The following is a 27,970-nucleotide window of genomic DNA, read 5'->3' as shown; positions in this document are numbered from 1 at the left end:
AGGGCTCTTAATATATTCACAGGTCCACAGGTCATACAACCACCATGACTAATCCCACAATACTTATCAACCCAAAAGAAACTCCTTATTCATAAACAATCACTCCCCATTCCCCCTTCTCCTCAACCCCTAGCAATCACTAATCTACTTTCTGTCTGTATGGATTTGCCTATTCTGGACATTTCGTATAACGGAATTATATGTGATCTGAATCCTTTCGTGTCTGGATTCCTTCACTCCACATGTTTTCAAGGTTCATTCATGCTGTGGCATGTATTAGTATTCCATTCCTTTTTTATGGCTGAACAACCCCCTTGTCAGATACACCATATTTTGTTTATATATTCATCAGATGAGAGACACTTTGGTTGTTCTCACTTTTTGGTTGTTATGAATAATGCTGCTATGAACATTTGTATACGAGTTTTTGTATGAACATATGTTTTCAATTCTCTTGGATATATACCTAGAAGTGGAAACGCTGGGTCATATAACAACTATGTTTAACTTTTGGAGGACTTCAGGTGATAGTTTAATGTGATTCAGTCTAGCCAGATGGCAGTTACTGGTTCATCCAATAAAAATGTTATTTCTGTCAATATTAAAAGGCTTTCCTTAAACAACCGGGAGTAACATCCATTATTTTCCCAATTGCTGTCGCTCTAACAGTAAAGGAAACTAGATGTATCGGACTAGAGTGGCCTTCTAGTAGTTCATATTTTTCTGGCTGCCTTCAAACTAGTGAAGATTTATCTGAACATGATGGTGAGGAGGGTGGGTTGCCAGGGACAGTGACAATGAAGGACAGCTGGTTATAGACAGGGCCTCTTGGACAGCTTTTAATTCAATGGCTATGATCTAGGTACCTACAGGTCTAAACTCTAGATGTTTTTCATATACTGAGAGACTAAGGCACTAGATCAGCACCTGGCTAACTTGACCACCCATGAGACTAATCTAGCCAGCCACTCAATTTTTTTTTTTTTTTTTTACAACCTGCCAGCTAAGAATGATTTTCACATCTTTAAATTGTCACATTTTCAACAGTTATGTAAGAACCTATATGTAACATCCTCACAATTCCAAGCCTGCAGTATTTACTATCAGATCCTTTAAGAGAAAGTTTACAGACCCCTGCTGTAGCTGATAGTCATGCAAATTAAGTTCTCTTAAGACCAATGAATAAAGCACCACTATGCTAGAGACAGCCAGTAAGCAGCAAACACCCAACACAGGATGTTAAGCAACCTGGGAAGTGACTCAGAAGGATGGTAAAGCACAGAACCAAGATAGGAAAAAAGCAGTATGTGCACAGTGGTAAGGGATGACGCGTCAGGTCATCAAAACTCTGGGAAATCCTAATAAAATGTTCATTCCTTGCAGCAGAGAACACCTCCCTAGCAACATGATAGTTTGTTTCTCCCTATCTACTTTGCTTTATCTAGAGAGTGCTAGACATAACATATTAACACACTTTGCTTTACTGAACCCATCCTACCCTGCCCCCACCACTGTCATTCTTTTCCTGCTTCTTCTGGCCATTTCTCTCTAGACCTACCGGGCATCAATGGCAAATCCTTATTCACTGGGCTTGTAGGGCTATGGCTCCCCTATTATAAGGTGATTAATTTACATGATGCTTAGAGCTCTAAGTAAGCATCATGGATGCTGTTTGCATGATATTATTATACCTACATTCATTACAGTAGACCACCTTTTTTATCCCAATTCAACAGGGAAAACAACACTTGTCTTTTGCCAACCTCAATGTTTTCTCTAGTCACCAAAGCTTCCCAAAAGTTACGGCAGTGGACTGTTATGACACTGGTCGCTAAGTCTCTTTCCAAGACATATTATCCCCACCTGCTGGTAATATCTTCTGTTTTTCTCATGAGTCAGAATTATCTACTCCTAAAATTGGACCTTAAAAGTCTTCAGCAAAATGAGAGGTTCATCTGTTTACATTTGATCTCTTCTATAAAGATAAAATTAAAGACACTAAAAGTTCCTGCTTTTCCTCAGACTTCCTTACTAACTTTCTCTTCCTTTCTGTTACATGTAAGGTGTCCTTGGGGGCTCCTTTCATCTAATGTGAGGCTGATGTGGGGAGACATTACTTTTAGGTTCTTAGTATTACTCGTTCCTCCTTCCTAGTTTTAATCTTTCTATTGTTGTTCTTACTCAATTGTGCTATTTCCATATTCTCATGGTCCTGCCAAATTACCTCTTTTCAAAACTTTCCCATTAGCCTTCCAGCTCTCAACAGAGTTTCGGGCTCAGCAAAAAATAGCCACATTGCCTTTCCTGGCCTTTCTATATGACTATTTCAGTTAGTTCCTGGGCGTTTTTTTTTTTTTTCTTTTGAACAGCAATTAACTCCTGGGGGCTTTGAGCAGAGAACCCCATCACTGTGACTATGTCTTAGTGTGAATTACTATACTAGCTCCCAGCTATGGAAAAACTACATTTAAACAGAAACGTTGGGAAATTTATGGACAATACAGATAAACCTCTCTCCCTGTTTTTCTAAAATATAATTTCATCTTCTAGAAGACACTTCAACAAAGGTCTGAGAGTTTAAAATACACACACATCGTGGGACCAGTCATTCCAATAACGAATCATCAACAAACCCAAACCAGTCCCGGCTCTAGTCTCAATACCAGTGATTCTCAGACCACCTTTTCCTGACACTTCCATAGAGTTCAAAATTCTCTTCCTTACCAGTAAGGTTATAAGCTTCCAAAAACTTTCCTCCCATCACATTCTAATTCTGGAAAGATTCTACGAAATCCCTGATCTATATAAAAACCCAAAGAAATAATAAGTATACCTCTTTGGGGTTATTTTTTAAATTAAGATTAGAAAAATATTATATACTCAGGGATATTCACAAAGAACAGGTTATGAAGCACTTACACCAAAGGGTCTTTAAAAACAAGATGGACACCTCTATTGTTATGCAAATAACTTGAAAGTATCTTGCCAAAAAGACAAGGAGATAATCTATAGGATTTCTCCATTCTTCCCTCTTGAAAATCCCCAGAGCTTGCTGTCCTCATGGGCCCTGTGAATCTCATCACCCTATTGCTCTGGGGAATCCAGCCTCAGGTCACGGAGCAGAATTTTTTCAAAAGATGAAAAATGCAAGGTGCAAACCTTACACGAGATACTCTTTTTCTTAAGTCACCAATTCTAAGGGAAGAGTCAATCACTCTAGAATGATGACCAACGCAGGGAGGTGGGGATGGGCCCAGGGAATGAAACCCATACAGATACAGACTTCTGAAGGGCCCAACAGTCGTAAAAACTCTGTCTCAGCTCTTTGCACTGTTTTTGGTGGTGAAAGACACTCCTTTTCAACCGAACAACTGGCATTCTCCTCTATTACTTGTGGCTCAGGCAATAAGTCAGTGTGAGACGGAGCAGGAAGCTGCTGGAAGGCGGGCGTGTGTCTAGCTCTCGGCTCTGAATGGTCTGCGCCTCACTCCAGAACGTTTCCTCCAGATGCTGCAAGCAGACACTCCGTAATACCTAAACCACAAATCATCACATTCCCCACCCTTTGAGCCCGGGCTTGTCCTTGAGCTTCCCACATAGTGAGATAGTAACCAAGCTGGCCTCGGATACAATCACTCTTTACAAATTCAGACGAAAACCTGACACACCATCTGCTCCGTAGACTAGAAAGTGGACCTCATATCATAAAAATATCCGCTGGAGGTGAACCTCAGAGAGTAATGCAGGGCATTTCAGACATTTCACAGGGCATGAATCCTGGCTAGCTTACTAAAGAAAATATTTTATCAGTGTAAACAGGTCGGGCATACAACTGTATCTAAAAGGAGAACAAGTATGTCTCAGAAATGGAGTCATCTTGCAGAAACAGAATTACAGGCAGGTCACTGCAGATTCTCTGCCAACATCCAAGGAAACTGCCTTTCCTCAAAATAAAGAAAATGGGCCGCTGTCTATTGTTTGGGGAACCAGGGTGGGTTTGTTGTGTTTGGGTTGTTTTTTTTTTTTTTTACGACTCTTAAGTTTTATCCACTGTGACATATTAAAGCCATCTAAACCAAAGTATTTCCAAACTATGATACTGTAACTTAGAAAAATCATTGACCAGACTATACTCACACTGAAAAGGTGCCGTGACTTGACCCTGCCCGTATCTTGAAGGGAACGAACCTTCAGTGGACTGCTCTCCCGAAATCACCTTCTGCGCTGCAAAGTACTTGGGCTTGAGCACATATTCCTGGGTCTGGCCGTGATGAATCATCACATTCTGTGAGGAAAGGGGTGTCACTCTGGGAAGAACAAAGCCAGGATAGGGAAATTAATTATGGATTTTTAAGGCTAAGATGGGAAAAATAAGAAATTAAACTCAAAAGGAAAGAGATTTCACACAAGGCTCAATTTTTCCTTCAAATACTATAGCTGACCATTTATAACACAAGGAACTAACCGCTTACACATAGAAACCTTAACACAGGGCACCTGGGTGGCTCAGTTGGTTAAGCATCCAACTCTTGGTTTTGGCTCAGGTCATGATCTGGGGGTTGTGAGACTAATCCCTGTATCGGGCTCCACACTCAGCAGAGTCTGTCTCCCTCTCCCCCTCCCCCTAGCTCGTGCACTCTCTCTCTCTCTCTCTCTCTCAATAATCTAGAAAAAGAGAGAGAGAGAGAGAGAGAGAAAGAAAGAAAGAGAGAATCCTTTTTTAAAAGGGACTCTGCCTCTCTAGTCAAGAAGCATAGGCTAAAGAGGCCACCACAGGTGGATTCTATCACAGGATTCAGAGCAAAGTTACCACAGCCTGTATGCAGAACACAGGACATTTATATGTAAGAAAGACAATGACCTATACATGAGTAGGTACATATATTTAAAAAGTGCATTTGAAATACACTGATAAGTAGGCAGTATTAGAAATGCAAAGAGGGGAAAGAAAGAAGGAAAAACAGAAAGAGGGCTATGCAAGAAATCACGCGCTTGATCAGTTATGCAAAACTAACTCTCAACAGTCAGAGCCTGAAGAGTAAAGCGTGGGACCTTCCTAATGATAGAAGATGGGCAAGCTCTCAGCCTCACCTTCCTAACCTGTACCACAGAACCTCCGTCACACAGGGCAAAGAAAAAATGCTCATAAAAAATCTGAACACACAAAAACTGGAAAAAAAAAGAATTTCTTAAATTATCTTTTGAAATATAATTATGATAAGGAAGAAACATTCAACTTTTTCTAGTTAACATTTAAATATTTTATGCTGTATCTCATAATAACTAAAACCGTACTATTCTGGTTAAATGTTTTACAATGACTAGTTCCTAAGAATAATAACAATGGTAAGAATGACTAATCACAATCTCATTTCTTCAATACCACGAATCAAGAACTCTGGGGACTCCTAAACACAATGACTGTGTATTCACCCTCTGGCCCAACCATTTTCTATGACAGTTCTCTTTTGTTACATGTAATGGAAACTGTTTTTTTAAATAATTTTTTAATTTTAATTCCAGTATATTTAACATACAGTGTTATATTAGTTCTGGGTATTTTATCCAAACAATACAAAAACACTAATTCAAAGGGATACATGCACCCCAATGTTTATAGCCGCATTATCTACAATAGCCAAGATATGGAAGCAGCCCAAGGGTCCATCGATAGATGAATGGACAAAGAAGATGTGGTAATATATACACAATGGAATACTATTCAGCACGTAAAATTTAAAATAATAAACCTTTGCCCAGATTTAGTAATTCCCTGGGGAACAGAACTAAAATCATTAGCTAAGCAAGACTAATAAATAATCAAACAATATAAAGAAGATACACCAATTCCAAAAAATGCTTAATTGCTACCAAAACTGCTGAGACAGAGCATTTTAGCAGCAAACTGAGCCTATGAAAGGTGACCTCTCCAGTAGTAACCTTGAATTTTATCAAATGTGGCACATTAAAGCCATCTAAACCAATCAAAATATTTCCAAACTATGATACATGAACTTGGGAAATGGTTGACTGGGATATAATCACACTGATAAGGTACCCCAAAGCCCCAAAGATTGTCCCTAATGAGGGACTCTAAACGAGAGGAAGAAATGACACTGTGACAGGGGAGTATGAAAGGTCAATTGTCAAGCCACCCAAAACACCACCACACAGTGTCTCCTCAAAAGCAGGAACAGTCCTGAATAAAGTCAGTCTATGTGACTGACTCTAACTGGAGCTGATGAATGAGCTATTCTGCAGGACAAGGCGTCCACAAGAATGAAGGAAGAGGGGGGGATGAAGACTGCTTCCCTCTTAGCAAGTCAGGGACCTCGATCCACCACTCTAAAGCTTGGAGTTGCAGGAAAGCCTAGGAAAATCCACCCTGGACTTGAGTTTTCCCAGACACAATTCCATGAAAGGGTACTCCCTCTATCACTAGACTAATGACTTAAATTGCTAAAAGCCTAAGTAAGGCTTAACGTTGTAAACACTTTTGTTTTGATGATGTAAGTGTTGGTTTGAACGTTAAGTTTGTTTGGTTGGGATTGAGTAGAAAGTGTAACAGCTGGACACATCTGGCGGTGAGTGATAAGAACAAGTCTACTCCATCAGCCTCGTGAAAACAGGAAGCCCTTCTTCTCATCTCCGGGGCAACTCACTCCCCAGTGATGCTGTCATCCTGTCACTACGCTGCTGGCCCCTGCTGGCAGAAGTATTCCTGTTCACGAGAAGACAGCATCCAGCTCTGACCGTTGCCAGGTAGGATGGACTCGGGGCCGGGGGAGGGGTGGAGATCTGCCTCCTAGTTGAGGTCCTCCCTTCTTTCCCTTCTGAATCAAGGAAGTGAGAGGCACCAAGAAATGAGCTGAAAGCTTACCTATGGGCTCCTTTTCCCAACACCTCACTGGAAAGTAATGAACAAACAAGGAAGACGGGCTTACCGGGTCTCGAACTTGAGCAACAACCCTCAGCCATCATGGACTTAAGGAAATGAGCAGTGAGTAAATGCCAGTGTAATGGTACTTAAGTCTTAACTGCAGTAGAAGCACCTGCCAAAGTCACAGATTGCAAATATGGAGCTACACCCGAACTGCGCTTCCCTTTCTCCATCACCCTTCCTTTTCCCCAGTGCCAGTGTGTCACCACACAGGAATAGACTGAAGCCACTCTGCATGACGGCCCCACAGAGAAAGAAGCAAAACCATGGATGGCGGCATCACATGGGGCAAACGGAGGAAACTGTGCGATCACTCATTTCACAAATACACGATTTGCATCCTCTTCTCTCTTCCTCCCTTGATGGGTGGCGTCCACTTTGCCCGCTAACGCCATCATCCGTTACAAATGAAAAGCCTTACAAATACATATTCTCTTTAACTCTTCTCTTTTACCCGAGTATTTCAGGAATAATCTCTCTCCTTTCATTCCAATTGGGATTTTCTCCATTCTTCCCTCCTCCCGGGGCTTGGGGGGAGGGAGGGAGACTCAACTATCACTAGTGAACATCAGGTTTGTCAGAGCATTACAATTTTTTTTTTAAAGAGAACTAAAGTATTTGAGAAAATTAAGTTAGAAATGAAAACTGTAGGACCTCTGGTTCAAAATGTTTTGGTTTTTGTTTTTTGTTTTTTTTTTTAGGTACCTATATATCTCACCTTCCTCCAAAGATGCCCTTAAAATTTTAAGGAATAAAAAAAGATTTAATTCAGAGTTGACATTTGGCTGTTACCCAACAGTACAGCCACACTAGTCATTAAAATATGGCAATATTCTGGTCTGATAAAGAGCTGCTATCCCAAGACCTTTAGTGCCCCTCCCTCCTCCCTCCACTGGGTGCCCCCAAGACATACGTCCCTTCAATCCTGTAAATAAGGAGTTAACACTTGGCAGAGCTGGATCCCTAGGTCTCTGTTCCAGCATCCCTTCAGATTAGTCAATACCTGTGCCACACAGGGTACTAAATATGGTTTGTTGTACCCATTAATAAACCCACAAGAGATATTTCAACAAATCTGTAAGATTCAAAGTGGATTGAGAAATGTTGACTGTTGTAGCAGCATGGAGGAAGCCATGGCCTGAAAAATATTCTCCTAATTTCTTTTAGTTCAACCTGCAGTAAGAAGTCCATTTTACTTGAGACCCAATTCACATGTACATATGGGTCTGTGTTTTTATATAACTAAAACAAGTGTTATGAAACAACATTTACCCTTTGCATGTGTAGGACACTTTGAGATTTTTGTCCTCTAATCTGTTTTTTAAGTGACAGTCTTGAACCACTACATTGATTTCATGACTTCATGACTCCCTAATGGGTTGCAACCAGTAGGCTTAAGGGCACTGGTCAAGAATCACTCTGTGAGGCAAAGGCACAAAGGAGACAATATTCTCTGGGAAACACAGAGGAGGTTTGGACCTGAAACCAAGTAAAGCAAAGGGTGATAAAAAGTAGGGCTGAACACTGGTGTCTTAACTAAAAATCTATATATAAAGGCAGCTATCCTCCCCAACTCTAGCAAACAAAGCATCCAGATGTCAGACTTCTACTCTTCTCAGGGGGAAAAAAAAAAGAGTACTCTTCTCTAAAAGAATGGAACTAGGTTGTATAAACCACAAAACTTACTGCTCCCTACTCCCAGAGTAAGGCCTTCTCATTCTGGATTCTGGGTTCCCCTAGCTCAAAAGACTGGTCTCCCATTTTTCCCCTAAAAAGAAGCCTGCCAGGAAATCAGGAAGACAGGGAGCTCTGGGAGAATGATGCCAGGGGGAAAAGGAGTCACAAGAATGGAAAATATGGTTGTGAATTTTGGAGACACTTGACTATATGGTATAAATGCAACTGTTGGAAAGAAAAATGGAGAATACACTCAAATTTGATGCTAGGAACACTCTCCTTCGAGAAGCATGCATGAGAGCAAAGGACAGATACAGAGAGAGAAACCCAAGCATTGAGTGGTACATCGACAGACAAAATATTACAAACGCTGTAACTGTCAGAAACAACTGGGTTCCCAGCTTTGGTGATATTAATGTACAGAATTAGCTAGAGAAGGTTGGAAGATTCTTGAAGAGGAGGAGAAGGGGAGGGAAGACTGGGAGAGCCACTGCCCTTGCCTTATAAAATGCAGGGTCATCAGATACTATTCATGACCTTGACAGATGACATTGACAGAAGAAGAAACAGAAGCCTAAATGTGCCATTGGGGTGTACACAAGCTATGAAAATGAAATGATGATTTTGAGAGAAAGGGTGGGGAGTAAGATGTGAAGTAAATAAGCTAAATCTTCACCTCCTAGGGCAAGAAGTATTCAGACAACACTTAAAAGGAATAAATGAAGAAATGGCTGGGTGGAGCTAACTACCAGAAGGACCCATAGGACTTGATGATTAAATGCAGGACAGCTGGGGACAAAAGGCAAAGGGCTCAAGTGACAAGGAAAGGTTTCGAGCCTGGTTGACTGGACAGGTATTTTTGTTCAAGGCCAAGGGGAAAAGAAACAGCAAAGAAGCATGCTGAGTTATGGCAGGCAGAAGAAAGGGTCAGTCTGTGAGGATGGTGATCATGTTAGAGACAGAACACAGAGCAAGTCTCTGAGGGGCAATTAGGGAAAGCCTCCAAGATGAGGAAAAGTGATGTTCAAAGAGGAGCCAACTTCTTCAAAGGCAAAAATGTTTCAGAAAAAAAGAACACAGAACCACATGGTCTGGAGGACATTCACACGTAAGGGTAGAGACATAAAGAGAAAATGGGGGGGAAATTAGGAGAAAAACAAGAATAACGTGGATCCAGAAATGATAAATGGAAGAAAGTTCCTAGGAGGAAAGGATAGAGGACCACCTGCCAACTGCAACAGGAAAAGCAGGGAAAGAAATGAGGAAAGGCCACGCCTGGGTTGGGGAGGTCACTGGCACCATTCACAGTGCATTTTCAGCAGTGACAGGAGTGTGGCTGCAGTGGGCCATCCATTCGACAGGTGGCGAAAGACAGAAAAGGAAACAGAGGCCGGAGCTTAGGGGAAGGGCTGGCCATCTGAAGACCCGAATCCGTGGAAACCTCTGTATCTTTATAAGCAGCAGGGAAACAATCCCATACAACTTCTTTCCTTAAAAGAAAGGATTAGTCACACTGTTTACACTGCTGCCTTCATAGTGGCAATTTTTGGCACACGTATGGACTAAACTTTTCCACATTTCTACTAGATTCATTATTTGACCTGTGGAACGGGTGGGAGGATCTGGCAAAACACAAGCCCCTTTCCACTTAAGGAAAGAGCTTTGGACCTCACAGAAGGAAACCCCCAACAGGCCATAAAATGTTTCCCACAGAAGGCCAGTCTAACACAATCCAAACCTTTCCCCGATGTGTAGCATACTCAGGTTTATAATCAAGACTAAGAGAAACCAGAAGGGGAAGAAAACAGAGCTAGAGGAGGAAGCCACGAAGGGTCACCTCCAGACTTCTAGGGTCAGTTTCTCCTGACAAAATGCAAGCGATCCTAGGTGACTTGCATGGGTTCCAAACTGTTCAGAAGCAGGGGTACATGCTACTCAAGGAACAGGCGGTGTGCTCAAGTACAGGAGATGCCAGCTATGGTCTGACGGAGGAAACAGAGTTCTCGAGGCTGATAAGCACAGAGGGAAGGACCAAAAAAAAGCATACGGCTAAGAAGAGGTCACGAGGCATAATAACACACATGTGAAGGGAGACTAATTTTTGTGGTGAGCCCATTCATACAGAATTATCTTCCAGACCAAGGAAAGGATTAGGAAGTAAAAGGTTGCTGATGACGAGATCAAAGGGCAGCACAGACAGACAGCACAGACAGACTGCCAGTAACAGGATAAGGGAGAGCCGGAGTCGGCCAGAACACACACAGTGAAAGTAAAATGAAACAAGCAAAGACAAAGTCTGGAGAACAGAAGGAAAGAAAAGAGTATATGAAAAATCTAAGTGTAGGGGACAGACCAGTAGGGGATTGAGGAAATGAAATGAAAGAAGGTAGATATTGCGGGGGGAGAGGGAAAGCATGGAAATGAAGTAAACTGTGGTGGTCATCATTAATAAACACGGAAAACACAACCAAGTACTTTGGGAACCAATTTTCTTTGGCAAGTGGTTCTTTCCTGGGAGTGATTTTGCCCCCATGCGCATCTGGCAATATCAGAGACATTTTCAAATGTTACAACTCAGAGGTAAGGGGCTCAATCCCGTGGGGAGAAGCCAGGGAGCTACTGAATGTCCTATAACGTACAGGACAGTCCTCCACAAGAAGGAATTACCTGGCCCCAAAAGTCAGTAGGGCCAAAGCTGAAAAACCCTATTCTCAACATGTGCTACTCTCCCCAAACGATTTTAATAGACATGAGTAAAGAGCAAATGGCCTGTAGGAATGGCAATGAAAAGCTCTAGAGGAGATAAAACCTGCACAACCTCCTATGTGTTTTGTAAGCCCTATGAGGCCAGGGACGCAGCCCTGGCCTCAGGTTCCCTGGCTGGAAACCTGCAAGGGGGGCTAGCCTATCACTGAAAATGGTATGGAATAGAGATTTTTAAAAAAATCATTTACTAGAAGCCCTTGCAGGAACAGTACAACACAGAGTTGGGAAGAACTTTTTGTTAAACTACTTAGCAAGGGAAGGGAGTGTGCCATGAAGAGATGGTAGAAAAAGAGTTGCCAAATGCTTTCTAAGGCGGGCGAGTCCAATCGACCATACGTGTTTAGTTATGCCAAGAAGGTCACACGTGTTCGGGGCTTGGTGTGAACCGTCGGGGTAACAGACAAAGCTGAGTGCTGCACCTACAATTTCCCACATCTGCCCTGTCTTCAAATGGTCCTCCACATCTTCTCTAAAGAAATGTCTAATCTGAGGTGTCTCACAACTGGTCCCCGAGAGGGAACCTGTGTCTCCACACAGCCCTGGTTAGTAGATACTCTTCTTTTTCTTTTTCTTTTTTTTAAAGATTTTATTTTTGACAGAGAGAGAGAGAGAGAGAGAGAGAGCACAAGCAGGGGAACAGCAGAGGGAAAGGGAGAAGCAGACTCCCCGCTGAGCAGGGAGCCTGATGCGGGGCTTGATCCCAGGACCCCGGGATCATGACCTGAGCCGAAGGCAGACGCTTAACCATCTGAGCCACCCAGGTGCCCCTAGGAGCTACTCTTCTGAACATGACTGCTACATGAAAACATTCCAGGAATTCTCAACCCATCTAATCCCAAGTTCCTAGAGGAGGGGAAAATATAATCAAAGAGCTGTAATGAAGAGGAAATTTTAAGAAGCAGGGAGGAAAAGGCCTCCTCTTGGAAAGTTTAATAAAATAATCCCAACACTTCGGAAATAAAAAATGAAGTTGGCTGAAATTAAGTGCTTGGGAAAAAAAAAAAAAAAAAAGGAAATGGTCTAAACAACTCAATTAAAAACCAGAGCTTGTCAGACTGGTTAGAAAGCAAGACCCAACTACACAGCTGCCTACAACAAACCCACCTTAACTATAAAGACAGACATGTTAAAAGCAAAAGAATGAGAAAAGATTTCACATGTTCACATGAATCAGAACAAAGCTGGAGTAGCTAGGACTATGTTAGTAACAGGCGGAGTAGATTTCAGAGCAAAGATTATTACTAAGGATAAAAAGGATCATTCCATAAGGATAAAGGGTCAATTCATCAAGAGGACACCAAGAATCCGAAACAGCTGTGCACTTGATAACAGAGCTTCAAAATATGTGAAGCAAAAATTGTTTTAAAAAAAAAAAAGCCATGAGAAACAGATAATTTTGTTTTAGTTCCTGTTTCAATACCCGTTTAAAAAACGGACAAAACAAGCACACGGAAAATCAGTGAGGATATAAAAGACCTAACACTATCAATCAACTTAACCTAATTGACATTCATAGAACACCACACCCAACAACAGCTGAACACATGTTTTTCAAGTGCATACAGAGTATTTACCAAGATAGACCATTTGGGCATATAAAAAGTGTCAGTAATGTTTAAAGGATTTGAGTCATACAAACTATGTTCTCTGGCCATCATGAAATTAAATCAGAAATCAGTAACAGAAAGATCTCTGGAAAATCCTCTAAATATCTGTAAACTAAAAACCAAACTAAATTTGTGAACTTCAAAGCAACCAAAGGATTCACAGAACTAGAACAATCCTAAAATTTGTATGGAACCACAAAAGACTCCAAATAGCCAAAGCAAACTTGAAAACAAAAAGCAAAGCTGGAGGCATCACAATTCTGGACCTTAAGTTATATCACAAAGCTGTAGTGATCAAGACAGTATGGTACTGGCACAAAAACAGACACAAAGATAATGGAACAGAATGGAAAACCCAGAAATAAACGCACAACTGCATGGTCAATTAATCTTCGACAAAGCAGCAAAGAATACCCAATGGAAAAAACACAGTCTCTTCATCGTCAACAAATGGTGTTGGGAAAAATGGACAGCAACATGGAGAAGAATGAAACTGGGCAACTTCCTTACACCATACACAAAAATAAATCCAAAATGGATAAAAGACCTAAATGTGAGACAGAAAACCATCAAAATTCTAGAGAACACAGACTGTAACCTCTTTGACAACGGCTGTAGCAACTTCTTACTAAACATGTCTCCTGAGGCAAAGGAAACAAAAACAAAAATAGACAATTGGGACTTCATCAAAATAAAAAACTTCTGCACAGCGAAGGAAACAATCGACAAAACTGAAAGGCAACCTACAGAATGGGAGAAGATATTTGCAAATGACATATCTGATAAAAGTTTAGCATCCAAAATCTATAAAGAATTTATCAAACTCAATACCCAAAAAACAAATAATATAGTTAAAAAATGGGCAGAAGACATGAATAGACATTTTTCCAAAGAAGACATACCAATGGCCAACGGACACATTAAAAAAATGCTCAACATCACTGATCATCAAGGAAATACAAATCAAAACTACAAGGAGATACCACCTCACACCTGTCAGAATGGCTCAAAATAAACAACACAAGAAACAACAGGTGTTGGCGAGGATGTAGAGAAAGGGGAACCCTCTTGCCATGTTGGTGGGAACGCAAACTGGTGCAGCCGCTCTGGAAAACAGTATGGAGGTTCCTCAAAAAGTTAAAAATAGAACTACCCTAAGATCCCTAAGATCCAGCAATTGTGCTACTAAAGAATACAAGAATACAAAAAAAGTCATTCAAAGGCATACATGCACCCCAATGTTTACAGATTATTTACAATAGCCAAATTATGGAAAGAGCCCAAATTTCCATTGACTGATGAATGGATAAAGAAGATGTAGCATTTGTGTGGAATATTACTCAGCCACAGAAAAGAATGAAATCTTGTCATCTGCTACAATTGGAATGGAGCTAGAGAATATTATGCTAAGCAAAATCAGTCAGAGAAAGACAAATACCATATGGTTTCACTCATATGTGGAGTTTAAGAAACAAACTTAAACTTTGTTTAAGAAACAAAATAAAAGATCATAGAGGGAGAAAAGGGAGACAGACAAACCAAGAAACAGATTCTTAACTAGAGAGAACAAATGGATGGTTACCAGAGGGGAGGTGGGTGGGGGCTGAGTCACACAGGTGATGGGATAAAGGAAGGCACTTGCTGTGACAACTGCTCAAGTGTTATACAGAAGTATCAAATTACTATATTATACACCTGAAACCAATATTACACTGTGTTAACTAACTGGAATTTAAATAAAAAGTTTAAAAAAAAGATAAACAGGTCCTGGGAAATTAATATATACCATACATATTGCATGGTGGCTATAGTTAATATTATGATATTTGCAAGTCTAAATTTTCTAAGAGGGTTGATTGCAAGTGTTCTCACCACAATAACTTGTGAAGTAATAAATGTTAATTAGCTTGATTGTGTAATTATTTCACAATGTGTATGCATATCAAGCCATCACATTATAGACCTTAAATATGCAAATTTTTGTCAATTTAAAAATAAAAACCCAAAGGATCAAAGAAGAAATCCAAAGAAAAATTCAAAATTATTTTGAACTGAAAAATGAAAACACAACCTATCTAAGTTTATGGGATGCTGCTCAACCATTATCAAGGAGTAAACGTGTAGGGCTAAATACCTGTATTAGAAATGAAGATCTCAAATCAATGGCCTCAGCTTCCACATAGAGAAACTAGAAAAAAAAATGAAACTCAAAATGGAGAGGAAATGAAATAAAGGTCAGGGCAGAAATCAATGAAATACAGAAATAGAGAAAAATCACTAAACCCAAAAGCTGTTTGAGATCAGTGAAACTGATAAAACTAGCTAGACTGATTTTAAAAAACAAGCAAAGAAAGACACAAATTCTATCAGAAATGGGAAGGGTGATGTCACTATAGATCCAAAAGGTCAAAAGGTCTAAGGGAATAATTTGAAGAAGCCCCCATTAGCCAAGGATGAAACAATTTCAGCATTGGTAAGAAAAAGTGATGATTTGAAATATTTCATATGTGTTTAAATACATTCATTCATTTAAAAAAAATCACAAGTGGGGACACCTAGGTGGCTCAGTTGGTTAACGTCTGACTCTTGATCTCAGGGTCATAAGTTCAAGCCCCGAGTTGTTCAAAAAAAAAGACGACGACGACAAAAAAATCCTAACTCACCTTTGGAAAATGCTGATAATCAACTCGTTTCAAAACTGGTCAATGAAAGGATAGAATCAAGCATAGTATACCCTCATGTGATGGATATTTTTGTATGTCAACTTGGAGGATACTTTTGGATGAGACTAACGCTTAAGTCACTGCACCAGGTAAACAGATGACCCTTCATAATGTGGGTGAGTTGAAGGCCTCCCTGGCTAACAGCAAACTCTTAGCAGACTGTTTGAAATTTACCTGCACCACACGTTCCCCTGGGTCTATACCTGGGTCTAGTCCCCATCAATAAATCTCTTTACATATACACGCATCCTTGCTGGTTCTGTTTCTCTGGAGAAGCCTAATATGCCCACTACCTTCCCTATACAAACTGAAGCCCAGTCAAATAATTGAAGAAAGGAAGTAAAAAAGGAACAGGATTAAAACACCATTGTTTGCAAGCCCTTATAAAATGTAGGTGCTGATCACCAATGGCTGCTAACATCACAAAGAGAGACAGTGCGTTCTGATAGAAGAGCAGGACCCTACTTATGAAGAAGTCCAATCAAAAATCAAACTCGAATCTGACCAAGCCTCTAGATCTATACACATTTATATGAAATTCAGCGGGGCAGAATACCTGTTAGCATTACAGGGGTACAACAAACAAAATCTATAGTTTCTGCAAGAAATTTCAAGTAAAAAGAGAGGAGTTTAAAAGATTTGAGAAATATAGATCTACTGCAGTGGATGAACATTGTTTCGATCCTGATGTGAACAAGTAGGAAGTACTTATGAAACATTTAGGGAAATTTAAATGCCTGGATTTTTATTGATATTATTTGTTTTGGATAGGCTAATAGTCTTACAGCTACTTATTAAGGGCCCGTATCTTTTACAGACACATGCTGAAACATTTATAGATTGATTTCAGAGGGAGGGAGAGAAGCAGACTGAGTATAAACAAAACAACTAATTTTGGATGGTTAAGCATGAAAACTGCTGCGTGGGTATTGTGAGGTATTTTTATACTATGTTCTCTGTTATTTTTGTGTTTAAACTATTCTATAAGAGTTTACAAAATATAAATATCCTACAACAATTACCTTTTGTGATTTTTTTTAACCTGGATCAAATCACATACTTACAAGTACTCTGAAAAGGAGAAAACACTCTATGAGTAAGATAGCAATGTTACTTATTCACAAAAAGAAAAAAGGAGACCAACAAACACCGAGAGAGGAAAAAAAGGATGAAATGGAAAATTTCAGCAATGCATATCCCCTTTTTCCTCCTATCGCTAATTATAGAGGCTACATGCTAATGAGGCAGATATCCTATCTGCCAAGAATGAGGTAACTATTCAACAGCCCTGAAAAACCCAGAAGACTAAAATCATCAGAACCTTGACCTGGATTAAGTTATTTAGCAAGTAACCATGGAAGGAAATATTGTTAATAACTAAAGTCCTTAGTTTGTCAAAAATGAGCTGGCACATTTGGTTATTTGAGACAATGTCCCTGAACACAAACTAAAAAGGAACTGTCGTCATCGATTTATCTGGACTAATAAGAAAGGCCAGAGGAAACCTAAATACAATCCAAAAAAATTCCAAAATGTAAACAATAAGGCTTCTACCCTCTTGGGAAGCTGCCAACTGCAAGGTTTTTTAATCAAATTTTAGGAATCAAATCCTGACTCTACTACTTACCATGGGAAGGGGAGAATTACCTCAATTTCCTCATTGTAATCTAAGGGTAATAACATCCACCTCACAACATTAACATGAAGGCAAACACAAAATGTGATTTCATTTTTTTTCCTGAAATGTGTGGAAATACCTAGCACAATACCTGACACACCCTCTGGAGTGGTCAATTCTTTCTTTCTCCTCCACCAGGTAAGGAGGACAGAACAAAAACAGAATTTCACCCCTCTGGTTATATTCGAGTTCATATTCAGAAATGACTCAGTATAGTTAAGAGAAAAGCAACATTTGTTTCAAAGTTTTATAAGTAACTTCAGATCTTTTCTTTTAAGACTGTGAGTTCAGAATTTATAGTCCCATTCAGCAACCTTGAGGTCAGTTGTTCATACTGATACACTTAGAAAGGAAAGCCCTCCATGGGCTTGCAACTGTCAAGGAACCCAGCACCACAGCTGCTATGAAATAGAGTTTGGGGGTTCCTCAAACAAATAAACAAACAAAAAAACATAGAATGACTGTATGATCTAGCAATTCCGCTCAAGGTATAAACCCAAAACAACTGAAGGCAAGGTACTCAAAAAGACAACTGTACACCAAAGTTCATTGCAGCATCATTCATAATAGTCAAAAAGGTAGAAACAACCCAAGATATGCCCTTCACAGATGAATGGATCAACAAATTGTGATACATACATACAATGGAATATGATCCAACTCTACAAAGGAATGAAGTTCTGACACATGTTATGATCTTGGAAAATGTTATGCCAAGTGAAATAAGCCAGATTAAAAAGGACAAATTTTGTACAATTTTTATGAGGTACCTAGAATAGGCAAATTTATAGACACAAAGTAGAATGAATAGGGATAAGGGATGAAAGTTTTGTTTAATAGGTACAAAGTTTCTGGTTTGGGGTGAGGAAAGTTTTGGAAACAGTGGTGATAGTTGTACGATGCCCTGAATGTAATTAATGCTAATGAATTATACACTTAATATGGTTAAAATGGCAAATTTTGTTATCTATGTTTTACCACAATTAGGAAAAAAAAAACTTACATAATAAAGATCCCAGATCTATTTAAAAAAAAAAAATAGCACTACAGTCAGAGAAGAAGGGAGAAGGCAGGTTTCTTAGGCCCTGACCTCCAGCCTCCAGGATTTCTGGTAACACAGCAATAAGACTTGTTCATCTCAGGAAATCCCAAGTATGTTCTTGTCCCCTTTTAGCCAACTGTTTAAGACACCAATTCTACGGTAATGATCAGGTCTATGGTTCCGTCCCCTATATTATCACTTCAATCTTTTTTTCCTCCTGCTTTCTGAAACTCTTTGAGTAGCCACTCCTTGAACACACTGAGATTTCGGCCTCGGCAGGCCTAATGCTTTACATTCTCCAATGACCCTCCCCTTACAGCAATGAAGGAATTAACATCCTGTTTGCCAGACATGGGAAATAACCTCTATCCACTTGCCTAGGAAGACTTTCATACTTAATTGTGCTCATTCTCCAAATTCTTCCTCCCCAGCATTGTGGTTAGCTGTTATATTTATGTGAATTTTTTTAGTCAACTCTCCATCATGGACCCTGGTGGCAGCAGGAAGAGACATTCATGGTTTTTGGGTTTATGCTAACTTCATATACTCCCTCTCATTACCTGTAAACCTGGAAAAATAGAACAAGATAGTGGGAACATGTCAAACACAACTACTCTTTCACTATTTCCCCCTTCCTGATTACCAACATCTTCCTTACACAGAGCTCTTTGAAGGGCATCTAGAGAGTGTCAAGGACAGATGCAATGGGTACAAGGATCCAAGAGCTCACTTCTCCAGGGCAAGGCATTCACAGAATTCAAGATGGAGGAAGGATCAACAGCACTGAATCAGATTTGGTAAATTAAAATCATACCACTGAATCTGTAAGCCAAGGGTCAGAGTCCTATCCATAAAGCAGAGGGATCTATGAGACAACCTCCCAAGTCCCCCAGCTCTGAAATTCAGTTATAAACACATCAACAACCCTAACTCCAAAACTGTTCTCTAATCACATTAAGAAATACTTCATATAGGATGTATTTGTTTTTAATGTAGTATACATTTAGGTATCTGTTCAAGTAGAAAGAGAATCTCTCAATATTTTATTTTCCCACATTGAAGCTACATAAAAAAGAAAATTCTTTCAATTTTTAAGGTGAATGCAATAAACTCTGTTTTCCCCAAATGGCCTTGTTTTTTTCTATTACAATTGCTGCTAAACTAGGTCACCTAAGTAATAAATATTGAAAGCATTTAACCAAATTCAAACATCTGTTTCAATCCTCTTTTAGGGCTTGATCCAGCTGAAACAAAATACCCACTGCCGTACAGGACCTGCAAGATCCACGCTGCTGGAAATGTTGGGCTTTTTCCTAAAACCAATATACCTGGTGAAAAAAATATGGCTATTTCAATATGTCTGGAGAACAATGAGTACAAAAGTACATGAGAGGCAGCAAAATCCAACCAAGTAAATCATGCCACACTGGATCTTCCTGTGCAGGATAAAAGAACTCATAAACTTCGGTTGGTACATATCCAACTGAAGGCCTGGCTTGGTAGGTCTATTCAGAGAATGTGATGAAGGAAGTGCCTCTCCAGCTCCCATATACACTAGGAGAGCTTTGCTCTGAGAGTAGCCGCCCCCTTTTCCACTGGAATTTCTAAGCCAATAACTCAAATTTGACTTCAGGGAAAATTATATTGAGTTTAAGAAACAGAAATGGTTTGTATATAAAAAGACTCTTTTATAAAAGATACTAAATACAAGATTAGAAAAAGTATCTGCAAGGCACATAAAAAATAAGGGTATTAGATACAGAGATCTCTTTTAAATTAATGACAAAACTGGTAACCCAACAGGAACAAAACAAAACCTCATAGGAAAATGGACAAGGGATATGAATGGGCAATTTACTGAAGAATAATTTTTTTTTTTAACTAGAAAGAGGGGGGTAGGGACAGAAGGAGAGGGAGAGAGAATCTTAATCAGGCTCCACACCCAGCACAGAGCCTGACGCAGGGCTCGATCTCATGATCCTGAGATCATGACCTGAGCCGAAATCAAGAGTCAGAACTTAAGTGAGCCACCCAGGTGCACTGAAGGGTAAATCTAAAACACTGTAGCATCCCAACCACACCAGTGATACAAACTTAAAATTGCTTTTGACATCTACTTTGCTAATTTTTTCAAATTACCAAAATTTGAAAAAAAAATGACAGAATTCCTGCTGATAGGAATATAAAGCGGGAAGAGGGTATTCTGAGCATCACTGGTAGAAATATGAATGGTAACAGAATTTGGAAACCAATCTAGAAAAACCTAAATTCAAAATGAACATACCCATTAGCTGAGTAATCACATTCTTTATGATTCACTTACAAGAAATAAAAACGTAGTATGTAAGGATATATTTGACATGTTTACTGAATCGCTGTTTATAATAGCAAAAAAAAAGAAAAAATACTGGAAACAAACTGCCCTTTAGTTAAAGAGTCGTCTAATTAATCAGAACATTGACAATACAGATTATTATAACCATTAAAAGGAATTATATCCATGTTATGGAAGAGTTTCTATGATCTCTTTTAAGTGAGAAGATCATGATTCAGAAACATTTATGTAGTATGTCCCTATGGTTTATTAAAAAATAAAAAAAAAAATAGCCAGACATGACTATATGGGCATAAGAAATACAGAAGACTGTCCTCCAGATTGTTATTGGATATATGTGGAAAGCAAGGGGTACTGTTAAAGAGGGCTTAAGATTTAACAACAAAACCCCATCAGGCAGGTTTTGATCACCTAGTTACTTACAGATTCTACAGAATTATGAATAGACATATAGATTAGCTCTGGCTCTTGCTTCCTGGTCCTAGTAGACCAGGTTATCAGCAGGCTCCTCTCCCCTCCTACCCTCTCAGAGTCACCAAGTTAAAAAAAGTAACTCTCACTGGGGCGCCTGGGTGGCTCCGTTAAGTTAAGCATCTGACTTTTGGTTTCAGCTCAGGTCATAATCTCTGGGTCGTGAGATTGAGCCCCATGGTGGGCTCCCAGCTGGGTGCAGAGTCTTGAGATTCTTTCCCTCTTCTTCTCCCTGCCCCTCCGCATCCACCCCCCGGCTTCTGCACATACACACTCTCTCTCTCTCTCAAATAAATAAATAAAATCTTTAAAAAAAGTAACTCTCAGAAGTTAAATATTTTTGTTTTTATTTAAATTCCAGTTCGTTACCATGTACATAATACTAGTTTCACGTGTACAAAATAGCAGTTCAACACTTCCATACAAGGTGCTCATCACAAGGGCAATCCAACAGATCAATGAAACCAGGACCTAGTTCTTTGAAAACATTAAAATTTATTTTAATCTGCTCCTGCAACTAGTTCCTGTTAATGTGATTAATCTATACCTGCTATCACCACCTCCTTCTCTTTCTTAATCTGAATTTCATATTATCTTCTAAATGCCTGCTCCCAAACAACCCTGTGAGCATGATCCTGTGAATACATGACATTAAAAAACTCTGAAAACTAAAAGCACCATAAAATTGCCATTGATAACTCTCTCATCCTTGTAAGAATAAGCTTCATGGATCTCACTATCTTTGAAATCTCTACAGCACTTGTAATATATATGAAAATGTAAGACTTTAACATCTACATATATAATAAATCCCCATGCTATTATACTCAGTTCCCATCTGGTGTCATTTCCCTTCAGCCAGAAGAACTTCTTCAGAATTTTTTGATGTACCAATCTACAGCAAATGGTCTCCATTTTCATTTTTCTGAAAATATCTTTATTTCACCTTCATTTGTGAAGATTTCTCTTTGAACATAAAATTCCAAGTAGATAACTGGATTTTTCAGCACCTGAAAAATGTTTCACCACTTTATAATTTCCCTTGTTCCTGATGAAAAGTGACCCAACATTTCCATCATTGTTCCACTGTATATATCCTTTTACTCTGTCTCCTTTCCAGATAAATTATCTTTTATCTTCGATTTTCAGCTGTTTTACTCTGAAGTGCCTTAGGTGTGGTTTTCTTTGTATTTACCTTGCTTGAGCCATTAGTTCTTCAAACCTCTTCCCTGCCACATGCTCTCCCTTCTCGCCTTCTGAGATTACATATACATATGTATTAATTTATTTTATCCCAACGGTACTGAGACTTTCCACTTTTCTTTTATCATTTTTCCCTTTTCTCCAGATGGGGTAACTTCCTTTCATCATTGATCTTTATCCTACTTCCACTTTCAGGTTTTCTATTTCTATTAAAATTCCCCATCTGTTGTTTCATTATGACATTTGAAGTTGAAACTATTTACAGGAGCTGCTTTGAAAGTCCTATTGCATGAGTTCCAACATCTCAGTCATCCTGGGGTTGTTTTCTACTGACTGCTTCTTCTCTTGATGGAGTCATATTTCCTTTTCTTTCTCATGATTAGTATATTATGGAAAGAGTATTATGAACATCATGGTGTAGAGACTATCTTGTTCTGAAGAATTTTGGCCAGACAGTTACTTGGCTAGATTCAAACTCCAAATTCTATTTCCCTATGGTGTGCACTGGCTGGAACTCCTCAGTTCCTTCAGCTTTCCAGCTTTTGCATTTCACTGGAAACCGTAGCGTCTCCCCATGGATCAGCCAGGAATTTGGGCAGAGTTTCTATACAGATGTTGGGGCTTCCTCTGCTGTGGCTCTTTCCTTTCCTGGAAGTGTCTGACTCTGCAGTCACTCTGGCAGTCACAAATGCCATTCATCTTCTGACTCGAGTCAGTAACTGCCACTTTCTGCTCTAGGTCTAGCCACCCCACTCTGCACAGACTGGGGAATGCCAGCAGGCAAAACCAAAACATATGTTAATTTACCCAAATGCAATTCATTGCTTTTAAGAATCAACTCCTCTCCAATTTGTCTACTTTCAATTGCTCTCCGGTATCTTCAGGTCACTGACGTTGTATTTTACCAAGAGTTTATAAATGTTATCTGCAGGAAGCTTAGTCTGATAAAAGTCTATCACTATCACCATCACCAGAATAAAAACCTTCCCCATCTATATTTTTAAAAACATGTTTCTTTCAATCAAAATCACTAATATTTTACATGGATATGTTTAGTTTTTGTTTTTTTTAAAAAGCACAGAAGAGATACATTTCCTGTTAATTTTTAAGTAATCAGATTACTTAAGTAATAAAGATCTTAGTTTTCAGTTTCATAACAACTATTTGCTTACACTAGTGCAAAAGCATAGGGTATAAATTTAGAAACGATCACATGCATGTTTACATTTGGTAATGGAATTATTTTTAAAGTGGAAAAAAAAAATATGTCCTCTTTAGAGAGAGGGACAGATGTAGTTTTTCCCCATTTGGAAGATAGCATTACCTCGCACATTAGCTCAGAAAACCATGAGGTTTATTACGATGTGCGATGCAACTCAGGAAAGCAGTATGTTTGCCAAGGCCAGCAGGATTCATCACATTTCTGGCAGCTGGGGAATTTGTAAAATCTAACTCACTGAACAATAAAATAACATCATTATGTGGTACTCACTGAGCACGACAAGCCAATTACAGTAAATGGCTTTGTGTAATTCCCCAGACTAAGTCTGCAATTCATGTGATAATGGTCTGGTATTCTACATTCTGCAAGAAGGCCAGCTATAACTTCATTGATGAAAAGCAGTATTCAGACAGCTTAAAGAGACCTGGATATCATCTAGTTCAATCATGTCATTCTACAGATAGGGAAACTGAGGGCCTGAGGAATTAAGTAACTTACCCAAAATAAAAAAAAATTAACTCTCAACAATGGCAGAAACAAATCTAGAGCCAACTGCTTTTTCCAGTATCTTCCACTATTGGTCCTAGATCCAGCATAAAAAAAAATAATAATAAGCAAAACAATTTTTTTTACATGTGAAAGATATAGAGGTAAAAAGTTTTAAGGGAAGAACAAAAAAACCCTCCAAATCTTTACTCTCTTACTGCTTGGTGAGATTAGGTATTTAACCTTCTAGTGCCTTTTAAGACTTCAAACAGCAAAATAAACCTACCCCAAAAGAGTTGTCTTACAGAAATATCAATAAAAATAACTACAAATAGGGGCACCTGGGTGGCTCAGCCCATTAAGCATCTGCCTCCGGCTCAAGTCATGATCCCAGGGTCCTGGGATCGAGCCCTGCATCAGGCTCCTTGTTCAGCGGGGAGTCTGCTTCTCCCTCTCCTTCTGCCTGCCATTCCCCCTGCTTGTGCTCCCTCGCTTTCTCTATCAAATAAATAAATAAAATCTTTAAAAAAAAAAATAACCGAGCAGCCCAGTGGCGCCTGGGTGGCTCAGTCGTTAAGCATCTGCCTTTGGCTCAGGTCATGATTCCAAGGTCCTACGGTCGAGCCCCGCATCGGGCTCCCTGCTCAGCAGGAAGCCTGCTTCTCCCTCTCGCACTCCCCCTGCTTGTGTTCCCTCCCTCGCTGTCTCTCTGTCAAATAAATAAATAAAATCTTTTAAAAAAAATAACTACAAATAGCTCGTAAACATGAATAACTGGGAAAAACTCCTTTGCCAATTGTTGGTCATTAACTTACATCGCTCACCCACTACCCTTTTATCGCCAGAACCCATTCATCCCATTAAGATCTCTTTCTGCATCTTTCAGTCCCACATTCAACCACCCACGTGGGATCTGGGAGATGCGAAGTTCTAAGCCCGCACTTCCACAAACGCCAAGTGCTATGAGATCATCATTGTGGTCTTCACTTCTGTAACAGGGCTCTTCCATGGAGCTCCATTAGTTGCCTTCTGATAACAGCAGCTTCGCAATGGTTTCTCAACAGAAACAATTGCATTTTTAAAACCAAAAGAACTGGAGTCGTGTGTGTGTGTGTGTGTGTGTGTGTGTGTGTGTGTGTGTGTGTGTGTGTGTGTGTGTGTGTGTGTGTGTGTACTATACCAGTTGCCTGAGTTCTTAAGAAAGAAATCAAGAGAACAATTTGGAAACATTTACACTGGCAAATGCAGAGCCCATGAAGGTAAAACATTTTTTAAAAAAATATTTTGAGCAGTCCTATCTTAGCTGCCAGAAAAAAAAAAAAAAAAAACTGCCAAGAAACTGTTTCAAAATGCTTGGATTGTTCTGCCTTTTTTTTTTTTTTCCCTCCCAACTGTTTCCACCAGGCAGTAAATAAAATCCCAGAGTCCTTGGGCCAAATTCTATCTCCCTGAATAGGACGGAGAGCAGGAGCAGAAGACTATGGAGGAGAAAGAGGGGCAAGTCAAAAACGTTTGCATTTAACCATCTTAACTGCTGTAAACCAAATATTTGATTTTGCTCACTTATTTCCCTTTGAAAATACATGCACATGAAACAAAGGTTTGATTCAAATATATGAGGGACTGGTGAGGACGTTATGAGCAAAATGCTAGTTTGTCGAAAGGTACTTTCTACTTTAGAGACTGCTAGAATGGGTGTGGGTACCATGTGGTTTCCTAGTGCTTGGGATGCCCTATGGGGTGGTCTCTTTCTCTTACCCCTTAGATTTCCTACCCTCCACCTGTGACGGGAATCAAGGAAATATAAAATTAGAAGCGATTGAAATCTTCCCACTAAGAAGGAGCAGCCCAGGTCTCGAAAGCAGCCCCATCAGGTGGGTGGGATTTATACAAGAACAGAATGCACTAGCAGCAGACGGGCCCACAAAGGGGGAGAGAAGGGAGAAGAGTTTCAGAGTTTAGGGTCGTGGGAATGGGGGCTCCTCAGGGATAATTCCTGCGTGCAGAGAGGAACAGTCAGGGCAAGGGAAGATTTCCAGCTTTTCTGTCACACCCAGGAGCTCCTCAAGACTTGACCAAGTATTTATACAAAAACTAAGGATAAATTACTTATGTTTCCCTACGGTTGGAACTCCACCCATGAAATATCTCTCCACTATTTATTCCTCTAAGGAAAACACTTTTATCCCATTGTTCGTATGTAATATAGATGATGAGAGCATGGAGTCAAGAGTCAGAAGGAATAATCCAGAAGTCTTAAAGTCCGCAGTTGTCAACACCTATTTGATAGGAGCCTAAACTGTAACCCTAAGTCTTTTTTTTTCTTTTTTGCACTTCAAAACACAGGCTCTAAGGTTTATGAATTTCACGAGTTTTTTTTTTTTTTTTTTTAAGGAGATAGAAGTGTATTGAATACAACGCAAGGAAGCAGCGGGTAAGGACAGCAGAGGAGAGGCTATTTGCCTAAAAGTTCAAGTGCTAAGAGACAAGACTATCTTTTCCTTAAATTTGCTTAAAACGACAACAAAAAAAGCCCACATTATCCAGGCATGCCATACACTGTGAGAGACAGAACCCAGTAAAGTCTAGATCCTCTCCATCGGATAACTGGCAGATGGATGGGCTTTGGGTGAGGAGAGTCCCAAAGAATTGCACAACTAATTGTGTATGTATGTATTTTTGTGTTTTTTGCAATTTAAGATGTCAATAATTTCTCACACACACACACACATACAGACACACCTGGTACTACTATTAATTCAGATAACCTGCTACTTCAAGTCCCTTTCATTACAGATGAGAAACCTGAGGTGCACCAAAAATGACCTCTGTCCACAGTGACACAGCTAGAGGTGCCCCCCGCCTGGCCACTGTGCTTTCAGGGAGCTAGGGGTGGCATGAGGCCCCATCAGGGCATGTTGGAATAAAGAATCACACTGCAAGTCCACATCCAAACAGCAACAAGGAAAGTTTGGAAAGCTTTCCCTGCCAGGGCTCTGGAAGCAGATTCAAAAGTTAGACTGGAGACTGAAAAATCCAGACCTGTGGAGACACAGAAGGGGCGGAGACTCAGAACACAGAGCTTCCTTCTGCTGCCAGTCAGACTCCCGGGACCATGGGCTCTCGCCATTTATTCCTATTTGTTTTCCTACTCTGCTTCATACCCAGGTAAGAACAATGGTTAGCTTCCACCTAGAAGCATCCATGGGCATTATTCATTCATTCAACACTTATTAAGTACCATGTGCCTGAAATGCAAAGATAAAAAAGATGAAGACAAGATGGAAGGGGTGAAAAGTGCAGAGATGTTCACATCAGACAGCCTCATTGATGTAACTCAGCCGCTGGCTGAGTCATCTCAGGCAGTTCTTTCTGCCTCTGGGACTCTACTTCCTCATCAATAAAACCAGGAGCGCCTAGAACACACATGGGCTCTGTTACTACTAGTAGCAACACAGTATCTGTCCTGAAGGAGCTCACAGACCAGAGAGGAGGAGGAAGAATTAACTAGTTACCATCCCACAGGACCTGAGCTCTACCACCAAGCGCCCAGGGAGGAGTCCCCACCTTCCCCATCACCGCCAACGGGAGTCACGCGTGATACACGCATGGACAGGCACACAGTACAAACCTCAATTCATACAGCTTCCAGGACAAGGAGGCTCCATAAAAGGGCTGCGACTGAGAGGTGCAGCAATCCTGGACAGTTACGAGGCACAACCAGACCACCATGTGGCATGCAGAGGTCTGTCTAGCCTGAAGAGAGCAACCCTGACTCAAGCAGGCTTCTCCTCAGATCACACATACTAATTCCAGTCTG

At 40.0% G+C, this 27,970-nt stretch overlaps 1 protein-coding gene across 6 annotated transcripts in view; it reads right to left on the bottom strand.

Moving 5' to 3' along the window:
• Positions 1-27,970, bottom strand: part of LTBP1 (latent transforming growth factor beta binding protein 1) — a 388,182-nt gene that overhangs the window by 249,322 nt on the left and 110,890 nt on the right. For 5 of the 6 annotated variants that reach the window (XM_027621433.2, XM_027621430.2, XM_027621432.2 and 2 more), the window contains exon 4: positions 4,138-4,307. In XM_027621433.2, coding sequence (XP_027477234.2) covers positions 4,138-4,307 — 170 coding nt within the window. The remainder of the gene's footprint in view (positions 1-4,137; positions 4,308-27,970) is intronic. The other variant, XM_027621431.2, reaches the window with a different exon arrangement.

This window comes from Zalophus californianus, chromosome 8, assembly GCF_009762305.2.
Source record: "Zalophus californianus isolate mZalCal1 chromosome 8, mZalCal1.pri.v2, whole genome shotgun sequence".
NCBI lineage: Eukaryota > Metazoa > Chordata > Mammalia > Carnivora > Otariidae > Zalophus > Zalophus californianus.
This window is presented reverse-complemented; position numbering and strand designations above follow the sequence as displayed.